At 54.8% G+C, this 15,656-nt stretch overlaps 2 protein-coding genes across 2 annotated transcripts; both read right to left on the bottom strand.

Moving 5' to 3' along the window:
- Positions 1 to 4,486: 4,486 nt before the first annotated feature.
- MUC3A (mucin 3A, cell surface associated) lies at positions 4,487 to 10,102 on the bottom strand. The gene is given in 13 exon segments (XM_042922906.1): positions 4,487 to 4,629; positions 4,976 to 5,054; positions 5,122 to 5,331; positions 5,448 to 5,618; positions 5,946 to 5,992; positions 6,604 to 6,728; positions 7,343 to 7,402; positions 7,522 to 7,638; positions 8,862 to 8,895; positions 8,898 to 9,055; positions 9,162 to 9,772; positions 9,774 to 10,014; positions 10,086 to 10,102. Coding segments are annotated over 13 exon segments (2,013 nt in total).
- Positions 10,103 to 10,229: 127 nt separating this feature from the next.
- On the bottom strand, positions 10,230 to 12,118 carry LOC122210282 (mucin-3A-like). The gene has a single exon (XM_042922905.1). The coding sequence runs from the start codon at positions 11,310 to 11,312 to the stop codon at positions 10,230 to 10,232; it is 1,083 nt and encodes a 360-aa protein (XP_042778839.1). The 5' UTR covers positions 11,313 to 12,118.
- Positions 12,119 to 15,656: the final 3,538 nt, after the last annotated feature.

Below are 15,656 nucleotides of genomic sequence, written 5' to 3'. Positions count from 1 at the left end.
CCGAGCCCCGGGTCTGGAGGAGAGCTACCCCCAGAATCTCCATGGTCACCTCCGTCAAGCACCAGAAAGAGGCTCCTGCCCTCTCACTCACACAGGCTCTAAGGCAGCCTCTCCCGGGGCCCCCACAGCCCATCATCCGGCAAAGGGGGGCTCCCGGCTGGAGCCACGCCAGGATGGCTCTCAGGGCAAGACAAGAGTGTTCCCTGGCAGGGCAATCCACCCTGCTCAGGCCACAGAGGTCCTCTGGTGTCCAAAAGCCTCCATCAGGCTTTAATGCCTTGGTCACCCAGGGGCGCTCCCTCACTTTCCCAACGCGCCCTCCCGCACAGGCGCCCCTACTTTTGGGGCATTCCTACGCACATGTCCCCTGCACAGCCCTGTCCCGGTGTTTTTCCTACCTTCTCAGGTTGGCATTCCTTCTCCCTACTGTTTGCTTGTCCAAAACCTCATCAGTCCTCACAGTGAACTGGAGTACCCAGAGGAAGGCGCAAATTAGAAAGAAAACTATAAGGGCCCCTGAGTGGCTCAGTCGGTTGAGCGTCTCTTGATTTCAGCTCAGGTCATGATCTCATGACTCGTGGGATTAAGCCCGGCATCAGCCTCCACACTGACAACACGGAGCCTGCTTTGGGATTCTCTCTCTCCCTCTGTCTGTGTCCTGCTCTTGTGTGTGTGTGTGTGTGTGTGTGTGTGTGTGCGCGCGCACACGCACACGCATGCACACGCTCTCTCTCAAAATAAATAAATGAACTTTCTTTTAAAAAAGCTAATATGGGGCACCTGGGTGGCTCAGTCGGTTAGGCATCTGACTTCAGCTCCTGTCATGATCTCACAGTTCATGGGTTTGAGCCCCGCATAGGGCTCTGTGCTGACAGCTCCGAGCCTGGAGCCTGCTTCGGATTCTGTGTCCCCCTCTCTGCCCCTCCTCTGCTCACACTCTATCTTTCTCTCTGTGTCTCTCAAAACTAAATAAACATTTTTTTAAAAGCTAATATAGCTATCATTAATGTACTTTCTTGGTGTCCTGAAATCCACAAAGTTCACACCCGCAGCCTCTCATCCTTTCCCGTTGGCAACTCCCAAGGGCTGCGCTTCTGGGCCTCGAAGGTGTCCAGGCAGGGGAGAAGCAGGTACGTGAGGGTATGGTGGCGCCTAAGGGCCCGTGTTGGTGAGGGGGACGTCTCAGAACTCCCTGCGTGGGTTATCTCACTATTGCCCTGCAGGGCACCAAAGACTCCCTTCCCCATCTCCCCCTGCCCACTCGCCACCCCTTCCCACAACCCTACAGGGCCTTCAACTCAAAAGCCCCCTCTTCTACCTGGGGCCTTGGGCTCACTCCCCCCAGCACTCCTCACCCCAGCATCTGTCCTGCCCACCCCTTCCCTCCGGTTCTTCCTGGTCTCTGGGGTGGGGGCTCAGAAAGTCTGCTCTGGTGAGGGACCCCACGGGAAATCAGCTTGAAACCAGTTGCTTCCCAGAGAAATGGCCATGACAGGCTCAACAAGGACCCAGAACCTGTGTCCCCCCCGCCCCGAGCCTTCCAACCATTTGTAACTAGAGGGGCTTTCCCAGGCTCTCCTGAGCTCTTCCCACACAAGGGAGAAGCTGCTAAATGCTGGATCCTTCCTTCCCCCAGGGCTGACAGCCCGTTCGGTGCCACTCTTTGGAAAGACCCGGCCTCCCGGGCAGATGCAGGCCACAGGACGAAGGCAGGCAGAAGCCACCATCCAGGTGAAGAAAAAGTCCCCATTCCCCGCAGGGGGAAGGCTGGAGAGGGGAGACGGGGGGAGGCCAGCCCCCTTTCAGCCCCCAGGTCAGGGCTTGGCATAGGTCATCAACTGCACAACACAGGCCATGCCCCTTGCTCTGGACCCACATGTCTCCAGAGTGACCCCTTTAGCACCCCCAAAGGTAAGATGAGGTCACAGCCCAGGTCCAGCTCTTTGGCAGCCCCGTCCCCTGCAAAGGGAGTGAGGGAAAAGGAGGAAGCCAGCCACCTGAACCCTGCCTGAGGCCAGCATGCATTGGCCCCCCAGGGAGTGCCAGCCCCGGTCTCACTCACCCCATGTCACTGGGGCAGGTGCCCAGAGCCAGAGACCCAGTGTCAGGATCCAGATCACCAGCATCTCCCGATGGGGCCCTGGACGCAAGGTCTTCCCTCATGAGGAGGGACCAAGAAATGAGAGCTCCCAGGGAGGGATCCAGCTATTTAAAGGACCCCAGAGATCTTTGCCTTGGGGAAGGTCAACGCCTGGCCCAGAGTAGGGGTGCGGTGATGGGGCTGGGTGGATGGTGTGTGGTGACCACAGGGAGTTGGCCAAAGGGCAGCCTATCTACCTTCCCGTCTAACTCCAGGAAAGCTGACCGCCCACAGCCAGGGTCTCTCCAGCGGAAGCCAGAGTCATGGGTGGGGCAGAGTGAGAGGGAGGGACTGGAGGCCAGAGGCGCGAAGAGTGTCTGACGGTTACCAAGGGGTGGGGGCCAAGAAATGGCAGGGAGAGGGTAACTATGGAGGGACGAGTGACGGTCCTTCCGGGACCGGCCGGCCACAGGCCAGGCTGAGTGAAGGACCCTGCACCCCACCCTTGAGAAGCCCCTCTTTCTTCCAGCCTTCCTTCTCCATCATCCACCTCAAGCTGGCCCCTTCCAAACTTCCAGTGCCTTCCCCCCCACCCCCCCGGGGCTCACAACCACCAACCCTTCTCCTGGGTGGGGCTCCCATTCATACCTGAGGCTTTATGGTCCTGGTCTCCACCCCCAGCCACGCCGGTCCCTCTCCTGTCCAGGGCAAAGATCTCAGGGGTTTTTTCCAAACCCCTACCCAGAGAACCTCATTCTGTCAGCCCCAAGCACCCTCAGCTCCAGTCCAGCTTCCCACAATAGTGGGAATGGGAGGGCCCACGCCAAAGCATGGCAAACTCTGGCGTGAGTGTATCTGCCACCCAAGCTTGGGGAGGCCCAAGATCTTTGGGGAGACCAGATTTACCCACCAGTGCAAATGGCAGCTGACCTAGCCTGGGCCTCCCGCCCCCCGCCCCCCGCCCCAGCCCTGACCTTCCTATGTCAAGGGAGGAAGGGCACAGAGGATAAACCCAACAGGCCCCCACCTGCTGCTGAACTGGTGGCTCCCCCAGCCACCTACTCTCTAAGAAAACAGGCCCCGAGCTCGAGGAGGAAAGTCATGGCCCTGAGGACAGCCCACAGATGCCTTCCTTGCTTGCTGGGAGAAACCGGTGTTCCCAGGCCCTCCCACATATCCTCTGGAAGTCCCTGTTCTCCAAGTGGAGGTGCCATGAGATAAGAAGCAGAAAGACACAGAGCAACTTCTTTTACAAGAAATGCCATATTGTGTTCACACGGGAGAACTGGAGCCTGGCAGACTTCCCGTCTGCACTTGAGATGTTCCTGCAGAGAAGGCTGGGGACTTCTGGCCCCTGAGGTTACTGCAGGGATGGGGGCGAGGCTAGGGAGAGGGGAGCAGTGAGGAAGGATGGGAGGGGACAGGGGAGACAGAGAGGAATGAGGCCAAGGAGCTGAGAGGGCTTCTCCATCTCAGGGCTCCACTTCTGCTCATTCTTGAGGCCCCGGAAAACCGGGGTCCAGTGTCCTTGGGAGGGAGAAGGAATGGAGCCTCAGAACAGGAGACCAGGGCCTGGGAAGCAGCAGCGGGGGACCTGAGAGGCAGGGGACATCTGTACATAACTGGAAACCGGGTGTCGGGGGAGGAGGGAGGATTTAGGACGGGGGCACTGGGATAGGGGTAAGAATTTAGGGCTGAAGTCATAAAGACAGGGGAAGGGACAAACTGGGGGAGACGGGGCTGGGGGCTGGGGCATGGAGTGAGTCAAGCAGTGGGTTCACAAGGGGGAGATTTAAGGGTGGGGGCAAGGGACGCGGCAAGGAGTTCCACAGGGAGCAGGAGGGAGGGTGGTTCCAGCTGCGGGTGGGGAACAGGCATAGGGAGATGCACAGGAGAATAGAGACTGAGGTCCGAGACCCCTGAAGCATGTGGGGACACAGGAAGGTGCACTGGGACAGAGATCTGCCGGAGCACATCTAGTTTTCGCAACAATCGTTCAAGGTATCAGCACGAGTATGCTATACTCATTTTACAGGTTCAGAGAAGTTACTGACTTGCCCGAGGTCCCACAGTGGAGGAGCCTGGGTTTGAACCGGGTCTCCAGGTTTCACCCAAGCTGGGAGAAGGATGAGGATCGGGGCTGGTCGGATTTTGCCCAAGGTAACCGGGAGACGGCGCTGCACGAGTCCTCGGGCCGTCTCTCAAAACGGATGCGGTGCGTATGGTTCCTTCCCACCGTTGGGGGCAGGGTAGGCAGGGGGGGAGGGGAAGGCGCAGGGCCCACAGCAAGGACGAGGCCACCTCAGGTCTCTGGATGTGCACCCGCCACAGAATATGTGTGAAAGAGGGAGTGGGAACAGGGAGCCACCCTGCTCAGACTGGCTGGAAAGCCACTGCCTCCTGGTCCTAGCCCGGCCCCTGCCCTGGTGGCTGGCGGGAGGGCTTCTGGACCTGGATCTGGGAGAGCTCCTCACCATCCCCCCTTGGCGCCCTCACGCTCACATTGATGTCCACGTCCTCCAAGGCCACCTGGAAGTTTTCATCCTTGACTAGAGAGAGAGAAAAGGTCGGGCGGGGGGTGGGGGGGGGGGGGGAGTACAGGAGGAAAGAGAGGAGAAAGGGGCAGGAAAAGAGAAGGGAAGGAAGGGTGGGGAAAGCAAGGCCTGGGAGGGGGGCTCCTGTGCCCAGTGCCTGCCCTGTAGGGATGGCGCGTGCAGGACCTGCGCCTCCTTCCCGGGGGGGGGGGGGGGGGGGGGGGGGCAGGGAAGTGGCTACTCAAGCTTCCCGGCAGGAGGTCCGTGTCTGCCTCGGGCAAGGGAGGTAGTTGGGTCCTCCCCTGGCCCGCAGTGGCGCCCAGGGAGGCCTCTGCCCCCCTCCCCGGGAGGCAGGACTCACCTGTTCGCTCGTCCTCCAAGCCCAAGTCCGAAAACGTCCCCACAGTGTCCTCATCCCACATCCGTCGCCGCCCCAGGACCTGAGTTGGGGCGACGCGCTGGCAGAGCAGGACCGCCCCAGCGGGGACCCCTTTGCCGCCCTCACGCCCACCCCCAACGCGCTCCCCTGCCTCCGCCTCCGCCGGCTGTGCTGGAGCGGGCAACGAAGATGCTCAGCGCCAGCAGCCGCAGAGCCGCGGCCCCCGTCAGGCCCCCGACCAGTGCCCTCCAGGCGACAGCCACCTCGCAGCGCGGGCCCGAAAACCAGCGCGTGTCCGTGGAGAAGCAGCTGGAGCAGGGGGTCACAGGTCACAGACCCTCACCACCATCTGGGCGGGTCGGCTAACATACTTGGACTCCGCGGGCGCCGGCAGGTGGGCGGGGGGGGGGGGGGGGGCCCGGGGTGGGGCTCCCGCGGGTGCTCAGGGTCTCACCGGCGAGCGGGACCGAAGGCACTGGCCTTGGTGACAGTCGATGGCGCCATCCACGCCCGACGTGCATTTGGTGACGCAGCGGAGCCGGTTCTCCTCCACCGAGGGGAAGAAGAAATCCTCATAGCCTTTGGCAGTGGCCCGGCGACAGATGACTGGAGGTGGGAGGGGGGTGCAGAGAGACAAGGACCTCATCCACTCTATTCAGGGGCCTGGTTATAATCACGCTGAAAACAGATGGGAGAAACTACGTTTCCGAGGGTGGGGCGTCATGGAGTGGACCCTGAGATTAGATGAGGGGAGGGTCGGCCCCTAAGACCCTCACCTTCCCTGCTGGTCCTCAGGTGAGAAGCTAATAAGCTCCAGGAAGGGCAGCCCTGCCGGGGCCACACCACTTGCCTCCTGAAAGATCTTCCCTCCTCCCCAAGAATGTCAATGGGCAGATGTCCGCGGTGGGAGAGTCACGACCTCTGGGGGCCACTCAGCCCTTTGCAGCTCCTTCCTGGTGTCGTTGGTCACCTTGATGGAGTCAGGCCTAAAACACAGGGCTGGGGGGAACACAGGCACAGGTGGAATTGATGGAGGTTAAAGGGTCAGGGACAGGGGCGCCTGGGTGGCTCAGTCAGTTAAGCCTTGGACTCTTGAACTGGGCTCAGGTCATGATCTCATAGTTCATGACATTGAGCTGCACTGTCAGTGCAGAGCCTGCTTGGGATTCCCAGTCTCCCTCTTTCTGCGCCTCCCCTGCTTGCTCATTCTCTCTCTCTCTCTCTCTCTCTCTCTCTCACACACACACACACACACACACACACCTTTAAAAAATAAATAGAGGGTCAGGAACAGGGAAGCAGAGCAGGGAAGCCTGGGGAGGGGCAGAGAGGGCTCTGCCACTGTGGGGGACATGTGGAGGGGCTGCAAGGGAAGGTGACTCTTGCCTCTCTCATCTCCCCCGAATAAGCAAGCATCCTCAGCCATCCTGAAAACTTGGAGCAGAACTTTCAAGGAGTCTTCCCCAGCACCCAGGTTCGGACTAGCCCCTCCTTGACCCCATCCTTGGCCCAGTTGGCTGTAGACCTACCCCAGGGCTGGCACCGGAGCCCAGAGGCTCCTCTCCAAGCTGGTGGCTCTGCCCCAACCCCTCCCTCCGGTCTTGGCTTACTCTACTCACTCTGGCAGCTGTCCCCATTGTGGCTGACATTGTGGAGCTCCTCCTTCAAGACTGTCTTCACCTTCTCATACTCGCTCTCCAGCTGGAGGCTAAAGGGCACCACAATGCTGCCATTCCTGAGGGGATTGAGAAGGTTGGGTGTCTTACAAGGTGCCCAGGCCTGGGGCACATAGGTCTTTAGAAGGTCACCTCCAGGACCAACCACAAGTGCGCTGGTGTGAGAGGAAGGCAGAGGCAATGAGTTGGGATTCCAGACACATTATTTTCAGGACCCACCAGCATCCCTGACTTGGTCAGCCTGGAAGGCAGGACAAGGAATGATTGACATTCTCCTGCCTTGCATCAAGCCATTATCAAACCAGGCCCTCCTGGGCACTTTGCCTCACTCGGGCTGACCACTCAGCAGGCCAGGTGCCAGCCAGAGAGAAACCAGCTACTGTCCAGACACCAGGCTTCCCATAAGCCTTTATGCGCCACCTCCCTGCATGTCCCATGTAATCTCTCTCTTTCCAACCATGCTTCAAAAGGAAGGTGGCATCTCTCCTACAGAGAAATGACTACAGAAAATGATCCAAAAAATTCCCCATGGAGTTATTAGCTCCCCTATGTCCTACCTCCACCTCTCTCTTTTTGAAATCTGATTGATTCCAAAAGGAAAGGATGGCTTCTCCATTCCCCCACCCTTCATTCTCCTTCCCCCACCCAACACAGCCCCAAAAGGGTCTCCTGCCTCAGGGACAGGATCTCCACATCCTTGAATCCCTGCACATTTTGGTAAATCTTCTGCATCCGAAATGCCAGGATCCTTGCACTTCCACTTGCACCTGAACCTCGTGACCTGAGTGTACCCAGATGCCCAAGCTCAACCGCAAGGAAAAATCCTTGAGTTCCCTCCCCTTCCCCGTCACCTGATCCCAGAAGGTGTCGCTGAAATCCTCATAGGCCTTGGAAGTGTTGTCATTGAGGTCAGGGGAGATCTCCTGGTCAACAGACACCTCCATATCCCCTTCAGCACCCACAGTGTCTGCGCACAATATGCCCTGTTCTGGTCACTTCACCACCATGGACACCACCACAATCCAGAGGTTCATCCCATCACTCCTCTCCATGTTCCCTGAAGACTGAATGAATGGTAGGAGGAAAGGTGATAGGACTTCTAGGATAAGTTGTGCCAAGGTGAGGGAAAGGTTAGAGGTAAGGAGGCACAGCAGTCGGACCTGTGGTCTCTCCCTTGTCTGCCTCAGTGGGAGGCAGAATGATGGCTCCCAAAGATGCCTATATCTTAGTCCCCAGAACCTCTGGATATGTTATGCTGCATGGCAAGGAGGAATCAAGATTGTATGTAGATTAAAATTGCTAATCATCTGACTAAAATGGGAAAATTAACGTGGATTATTGGGTGGGCTCAACATAATCACAAGAGTCCTTAACAGTGGAAGAGAAAGACAGGAGGTCAGAATCAGTTACAAGAAAATGTGACTACAAAAGAAAGACACAGATGGGGCGCCTGGGTGGCTCAGTTGGTTGAGCATCTGACTTCAGCTCAGGTCATGATCTCACAGTTTATGAGTTCGAGCCCCGCGTCAGACTCTGTGCTGACAACTCAGAGCCTGGAGCCTGCTTCCGAGTCTGTGTCTCCATCTCTCTCTGCCTCTCCCCTGCTCATTTTCTGCCTCTCTCTCTGTCAAAAATAAATAAACTTAAAAAAAATGAAAAAAAAAAAAAAAAAAAGAAAGACACAGAGATGAAATGTTGCTGGCTTTGAAGATGGAGAGAGGGAGCCTTGAGACCAGGAATGTGAGAGGCTTCAGAACCTGAAAAGGGCAAAGAAATGGATTCTCCTCTAAAGCCTTCAGAGAAGAACACAGCCCTGCCGACACCTTGATGTTAGCCCAGTAAGACTCACATTAGACTCCTACTCTACAGAATTGTAAGATAATAAATTTGCATTATCTCAGCCGCTAAGTTTGTAATAATTTGTTACAGTGGCAATTAGAAGTTAATACAGCTCCGAGCAGCCCAGGCTGGGAGGAGACCACAGGAAGGAGTGTGGCCCAACCACCTCCTGGAGGTGAGGGTGAAAAAGAGGCATGAGGTGAGGTAGAGGGGAGCGTGAGAGAGAAGGCAAGGATGGCAGAATTAGGCAAGATGGCATGAATACTAACAGGTAACCGCAGGGCTGGGCCCAGAGAGGGCCAGTGGCACCTCCCAGGAGAAAGTGCAAAAGGCAGGGCTCTGACAACTCTCCCAGATCCACCTCTTCCACCACAAACTCCAACAGTAGCCATGGAAGATGCTAGGGAAGTGGCACTTGAGGCCATCCCATTTACCTCCATTCTGGCACCTGATCTCCTGGAGCTCACAGTGGTCCCCAGAGAACCCCAAAGGGCAGTGGCATAGGCCTTGCATCCAGGTGCCACCATGGTCACAGTTGCCTGGGCAACACAGTAAGAAAGGGAAGTTCAAGATAGGGTTTGCCCTTGGCGACACAGAAATTTATTAGGGGAGAGAGAAGACGGAACAGGGAAGCAGTAAGTCCAACCTGAGGTGTAGTCAGTCTAGACTGTGTGGTCATCTGAGTAGTGGTTGAAGTTGCCCTGGGTGACATAAGGGTGGTGGTAGTCTGAGAGATGACTACCGGTGTTTCTGGAATCTTGATGGTGGGTGGGGTGGAGTGAGTCAACTTGATTGAAGTCACCATGGCAGTTGGAAACCTGCTGCTTGGTTTCATGGTCAGTGGGAGGCTCATGAAGCCAGGCATATGTGGGACGGTTACAGAATTGGTGCTCATCCAGCTTCCACTGGTGGGTCTTTGAGTGCTTATCAAAACCGTGTAACTGGGGACAGTCCCAGTGCTGATAGAACTAGGAGCATCCATTATGCTGTTGGTAGGATGAGTTTCCAGAACGGAAGCAGAAGTGTCCGTATGCCTAGGAAACACAGTTGTCATACTGGTGGAACTAGGGGAGGTAGCCATCTCAGTAGTAGAGGTGAACACTAACATTGGGATGTTAGGCATCGAGGTAACTTCACTACTTGGACCCATTTCCATACATGAAGTAGTGGGAGAGGCAGGCACTACCGTAACAGATATAGATTCTGGACATGGGGTGGTAGAAGAAATAAAACAAGTGGTGGTTGTTTCAGTCGCAAAGGTCTTTTAGAGAAGACATGGTTGGAGAAGTTCTTGTAGTTTCGGATGAAAAAAGAGTAGTGAAAGCAGTGACAGAAGTCCCTGTATTTTCCATGCTAGAGAGAGGTGAGAATGTACGAAGAGAGTTAGGGGTGGTCGTGAGCATTGAATTTACACTGGCGGAGGATAGGGAAGAGGACATTATTGTTGTGGATATTGAAAAGGAAATAGTAGTACCGAAAGAAGTAGTTAGCGCGTTTGTAGATGTACTCAGAGTAGGGAAAGTGTAGGAGAAACACAAGATGTACTGTGTGATATTGTGGGGGTGGGTGTTACCAACATTCTAGTAACAGTCATGGCTGTTTCTGGGGCAGAGAGAGTGGGTGAAGTGGCTGTGTTCAAGGTAGCAGAGATAGAAATGTTTGTGGGAGTGGTGATTTCAGTTGTGGCCATGGTGACTGTAGGGGTGAATGCAGCATGGGTACTAGGGAAGGTAGTAATCAAGGTGGATAAAGGGGTAGCGTTTGTCGTCAAAGAGGAGACTGACTGCGGTTGGGGCAGGTGGAGAAGATAGACTCATACACATGGCTGATGTCACAGTATTGGTGGTGACTGGAGTAGAGGTGATAAATGTCAGAGAATTGACCGTATTCATGGGAGTGATTGATGATGCAGTTGCAAGAGGAGAAGTAATCTCCACGGTGAGAGACTGTGTCCAAACATCCCCAGTATGAGTAAGTGTGGTTTTCCAGGTGGATGTGGCATGAGAGGGTGTGACAGTCACCTTGCCTGTGTATGTAGTAAATCTAGTAGAAGAGGGTAGTCCTGTGGTCTGGGATGTTGTGTGTGTGTCAGTGGTAGTGGGTGCCGGGGTGGATTTAGCATTTGTGTGTGATGTATTTGTGCTCATTGCATTTGAGGTAGTACTCTCTGTCCGAATGGTCCCATTGCTGCTGGTAGACGTGGAAGATGAGCCTGCATATGTAACTGGAGTGTGTGTAGCAAGGGTGGGAGGGGGAGTGCTGTGGGTACTTGTGAGCATGGGCACCATAGTAAGCCTTGTGAAAGAGGTTGTGATGACACTGCATGTTGTGTCTGTATTTTGGGCGGCTGGGGGAGATGGGATGATACATATGGGGATTGTGGACATTTTGGAAACAGTGCTTGTAGAGGTGAGGTCAGGAATGGTAATGAATGAACCATTGGTACCCCTGGATGTGGGGGTGATGGTTGTCAGTGTTGAGGCAGGCATGCCTGTACTAACAGAGGATGAGTTTATGGTGATGGCTAACCTCGGGGTACCAGTGGTGGGAGATGGGGTTATTGCTGATGTGGTCGTGCTTCCTGTAGAGTAGATGTTTGAAGAAGTGACTCCTGGAGGACTGTGTGGTATTTTAGGGGTGGTTGTTGTTACCAAGATTGTAGTAGCAGCGGAGGCAGTTTCTAGAGTGGAGGAAGTGGGCAAAGAGGCTGTGTTCAAGGTGGCAATGGTGGAAGTGTTGACAGGAGTGGTGATTTCAGTTGCAGCTATGGTGTCAGTAATAGTGGGAGATGTAGGGGTGGACATGGTGTGGGTTATAGGGAGGAATAATCAAGGTAGATATAGGGGTAATGTTTGTGATCCAACTGGAGACTGGTTTTGTGGATGGGGCAGGTGGAGAAGACAGACACATACTCGTGGCTGATGTCAAGGGATTGGCGGTCACTGGGGTAGAAGAGGTTGATGTCAGAGAATTGACTGTATTCCTGGGAGTAATTAATGATGCGATTGTGGGAGGAGAAGTAATTTCTGTCATGAAAGACACTGTGGAAATGTCCTGTGTAAGAATAAGTGTGGTTTTCCAGGGGGTGTGGCATGAGGTGTGATGGTTGTCTTCCCGGTGTGTGTAGTGGCTGCAGTGGAGAAGGGTGGTTCTGTGGTTGTGAATGTCATGTGGGTGGTAGTGGGTTCCAGGGTGGTTTCAGAGGTGGTAGATGTGGCAGAAACAGTTGTATTTCTTGGGGTGATTGATGACATGCCTGGAGAAGTTGAAGGAGTTTCTGTCATGAGAGTTTCCCTGCCGGTGTCACTCATCAGAGTAAGCTTCATTTCCGTGGAGCTCATTGTTTCCAAAGCGATTGTTGTTGGTGTCCTTAGCGTGGCAGTCACTTCAGTGGAAGCAGATACACTTTGTGTGGGATCATGAGTGGTGGCAGTTTTAAATGTGACGGTGGTGTTAGGAAGTGAAGTGGTGGTCATAATCGAGATGGTGCTGGCGATGGGTGAAGAGTTGTGATCAGTTACTGTTGCCGAGATGTTCGTGGCAGTTAGAGAAGGGGCACTAGAGGTAGAAGTGATTATTGGGGTAAGACACCTGGTTGTATGAATGCTTGCTGTGGTCAGGCTAATCCTGTTTGTGTTACCAGTTGTAGAGGATGTGGGCATATGAAAGTTTGTGTGCGTGGTTGGGACAGAGGAAGAGAGGAGGGCCATGGCTGTGAGCATCTTCCCCAGAGTGGTAATGGTCATGGGAGGAGAGATCATGGCAGAGGTGAGTCTCTTGGTGGTAGTTGGGGTCATGCAGGTGGTGGCAGGGTAAGCGGTAGTGATTATAAGGCTGGTGGGATTGATACACTTTATGGTGCTCGTGGAGACAATGAGGGTGGGTGGAGTGGTTTCAACCTTGATGACAAACTTGGACATCAGGATGGTTGAGGTGTTGGTCTTGACTGTAGTTTTGAGCACTGCTTCAGAAATAGGTTTAAAGTAGGGGGAGGTGGTGGAAATTTTAAGTGTGCGTTCCCTACTGTTGGCAGCTGGAGAGGCCCTGCTGGGGATGGTGAGTGGCCACCTTGCTGTGCTTTTGGAGCGTGGGGAGTTGCTGAGAGCAGTGTGAGCCACTCCTGCTCTGGGGAGAAGCTCAGCGGAAGTGGATGCGGCCGTGGGGAAAGTGCCTGTATTGATGAGAGAACAGAGGGATTCATTTGCAGGTTGTTTCATCACTCTAAACGCCACGTAAGCTTTTTACTACCCCATTTTCCAGATATGTATCACAGAAGGTAGGAAGTTCCATTGCTTATCCCTCCATCAGAGGCAGCTTGGGGCTAGGGCCTTTGAGGTTCTGAAGAGGGTGCCCTCGGTCCCTTGCCCTCCTCTTCTGAGTGGGAACTTTCTAGCCCTGGGATGGCTGTGCTGAACATGCAGGTTCAGCTGAGGGTCCTTCCACCCCACCTCTTTCTCCACACATACATGTTTCCCTTACTCTGTTCCTTCCTCTTCCACCACCTGCTGCCCATAGTCCCACCCTTTGGCTCTCCACTGTCCTTCGCCCTATGACACACTGCTGTTTGGGCTAACTTTCCTCTTCCAAGGGAACCCAGCCAAGCCCAGGATGGGGGTGGGAACACATCATAGACACAGGAGCCATTGGGTCAGAGAGGGGAAATCTGCACAGAGAGCTGCAAAGGGAAAACCAGAGACTGAGGCTCAGACTTTATTGAGATTGAAGGACAGGGAGAGAGGACCACACTAGTAGGCCAAGAGACTGGACAGAGAAGGAAGCTTCCAGAAAGTGATGGCTGAACAGATAGGCATGGGTCCCAAAAATCTGAAGGTTTTGCAGTAAGTGTTAACGGAAACAGACATATTTTCTATCACCCACTTTATTTTGACCACTGGGTTAATTAGTTTACAAACATAAACCCCTCACTCCATAGATAATCATCAACCCCATTTTACAGGGGGTAAGAGTGGGGGTCAGAGATCTCATAATGCTGGGGCTGAGTGGCGGGGAGACTCCTGCAGCCACAGTGGTTGCAAGCAGGAAGTGCCCAGACCTCCTCAGCATCAGCCTCCTCTTCACCTTGGACTCAATACATCTTTGTTCTGAGAGCTGGGGTTTCATTTCTCAGCCTAGCTGGGTGTGTCAGGGAGATGGGGGTGAGGATTATGAAGATCCCTGGGTTGGAGCCTCTAGAGCCAGGAGGTAGCCTTAGAGGTAAGTGAGAGGATGGCCTGTGGGGTCCTAGGTTAGGAAGGTCTAGGATTGGGGTTCAGGAGCAGACCCCAGGAGACAGAGGAAAGGGAAATACAGAGGAATTGTGGGGTTCCTAAGGAATAGAAGAGAGAAGGCCCTGGACCTCACACTGGATGGTACACACCCAACCTTTTGGAAGCAATCAGTATCCCTCCCAACCCAGCCCTGCCAATGACAACTGTGCCCAGAAACATGGGCTGGGTGGGGGATGGGAGAGATAGGCCTCTTTGGGTGGCGCTGCATCTTTCTCTGGCCTCTGAGTGCGTGTGTGTGTGCGTGTGTGTGGTCAAGTTGGGGAAGTGAGCAAAGGAATAAAAAGATAAATCAGCCAGAGGAGGGCGTGCCCAGGGCTGGACAGCAACCCAGCAGAGGAGGCTCGGGGGAAGGAGCCCACAGGGAGCTGAGCCCTTCTTGGGATCCTCCACTATGATTTCTTAACATCTTTGACCAGTTGGCACAATACGAAAACGCTTGTTTTCGGAAAGGTATTCGTTGTTTTTCAGAAGAGTCTCCACGGGATGGGATTTAAGGTCAAGCACCAGTGTTGGGAACAAAGCACAATATGCCAGTCACTGTGCTGAGGACACAGAGGCGAACGGACCCTGCGGCAGGGGGTCACCGGGCTCCCGGGGAGATGGGTCCCAACCCAGCATCAGGCCCCTGATTCCTCCCCATCCACCCTTTCATTTTACCTCCCTCTGCTACCCGACTTCCTTCTACTCCAGCCAACGAGCTTCTTCGTCTCAGGCTTTCCTACCCTCAGGCCTTTGCCTGAGCTGTTTCCTACGCTAGTAACACCCCGTCCACCTCCCTTTCTCTTCCTCTCAGCCTAGGAAAATCCTTACGGCTTTGCTTCTTCCCCTCCTCCACCAGGAAGCCATGTGTGATCAGGAAGTGACCTCTCTCATTCCCGAAATGTAATGGTGCTTGCTACCGACATCTCTCCCGTGGCACTTAATAATCATTTAGTGGCAGGTATTAGTCATCTGAATGCCTCCCCAGGAGGGGAAGGTGACACCTGTGCATTCTGAGCTGGGGCAGTGGCCACTTTGCCTCCCGAGCTCGCGGAGCCCCACCTGACCAGGGGAAGGGACAGTCCCTCGAAACCTGCTGGAGGCAGTCCCCTCGCTGCCGTTGGAGAATGCCGCCTCCCCATGCTGGGCCCCAGCCTTCGTGGGAAACCTGGAAAGGAAGCAACACGGCAGCAACCACCTCAGCCACTTGTGCCACCGTGCTACCCTGGGGCCGGGAGGCGCCACTGCGTCAGATTTAGCCTTTCTGGAGGCCGCGCATGTACAACCGAGACCCAGAGGGGGCTCCAGAAATGAAAATGGCCCCGGGCAGGGTTCGAGACAGACAAGAAGCCTTCTGGGGAGAAGAGGCAGAGGTGGGCAGACTGGGGCTGAGGATAGTGAGGTTAGCCCCATCATTGGTGACACCTACCAAGTGACCCCTTTCCACCACCAGCACCTCACCCCACAGGCCAGGTGACATTAAAGTGCAGTTCATGGGAAAACAGTGAGGGGTACTGGCCTCTCTCCAAGGTCCCACCATTGTCACAGGTACCTGGGGGAAGACAAGAATCCGGGAAAATACAGGCTGGAACCACCCCCCAAAAGTCAATGTTTAGGGACAAAGTGTAAAAATAAGACCAAGGGCAGGTCACTCCCTCTCTCCCCGCGAGTGAGTCAGGCTTGCTGGAAAGGTTAGGTCAAAGTGCTCACCGTCCCCTGCACTGTGTCATAATCTGAATTGTGGTAGCAATTATCATGGATGGCGTCAGGTAGTAGGAGTCAAGGTGCTGACCACAGTTGTCTCTGAAGTCATGATGAGTGGGGAAGGGGGCGCCGATTTGGATGATGGCAGGTGAAAAGCTGATACTCGGCTTTGAGACG

Source organism: Panthera leo, chromosome E3 (assembly GCF_018350215.1).
Source record: "Panthera leo isolate Ple1 chromosome E3, P.leo_Ple1_pat1.1, whole genome shotgun sequence".
In the NCBI taxonomy this organism is placed as follows: Eukaryota; Metazoa; Chordata; class Mammalia; order Carnivora; family Felidae; genus Panthera; species Panthera leo.
The sequence above is the reverse complement of the archived record's forward strand: the minus strand, read 5'-3'. Positions and strand labels throughout refer to the sequence as shown.

Bases quoted from the DNA above. Each gene is read 5' to 3' on its own strand.
- LOC122210282 (XM_042922905.1), bottom strand. From the start codon at position 11,312: ATGTCCACCCCTACATCTCCCACTATTACTGACACCATAGCTGCAACT.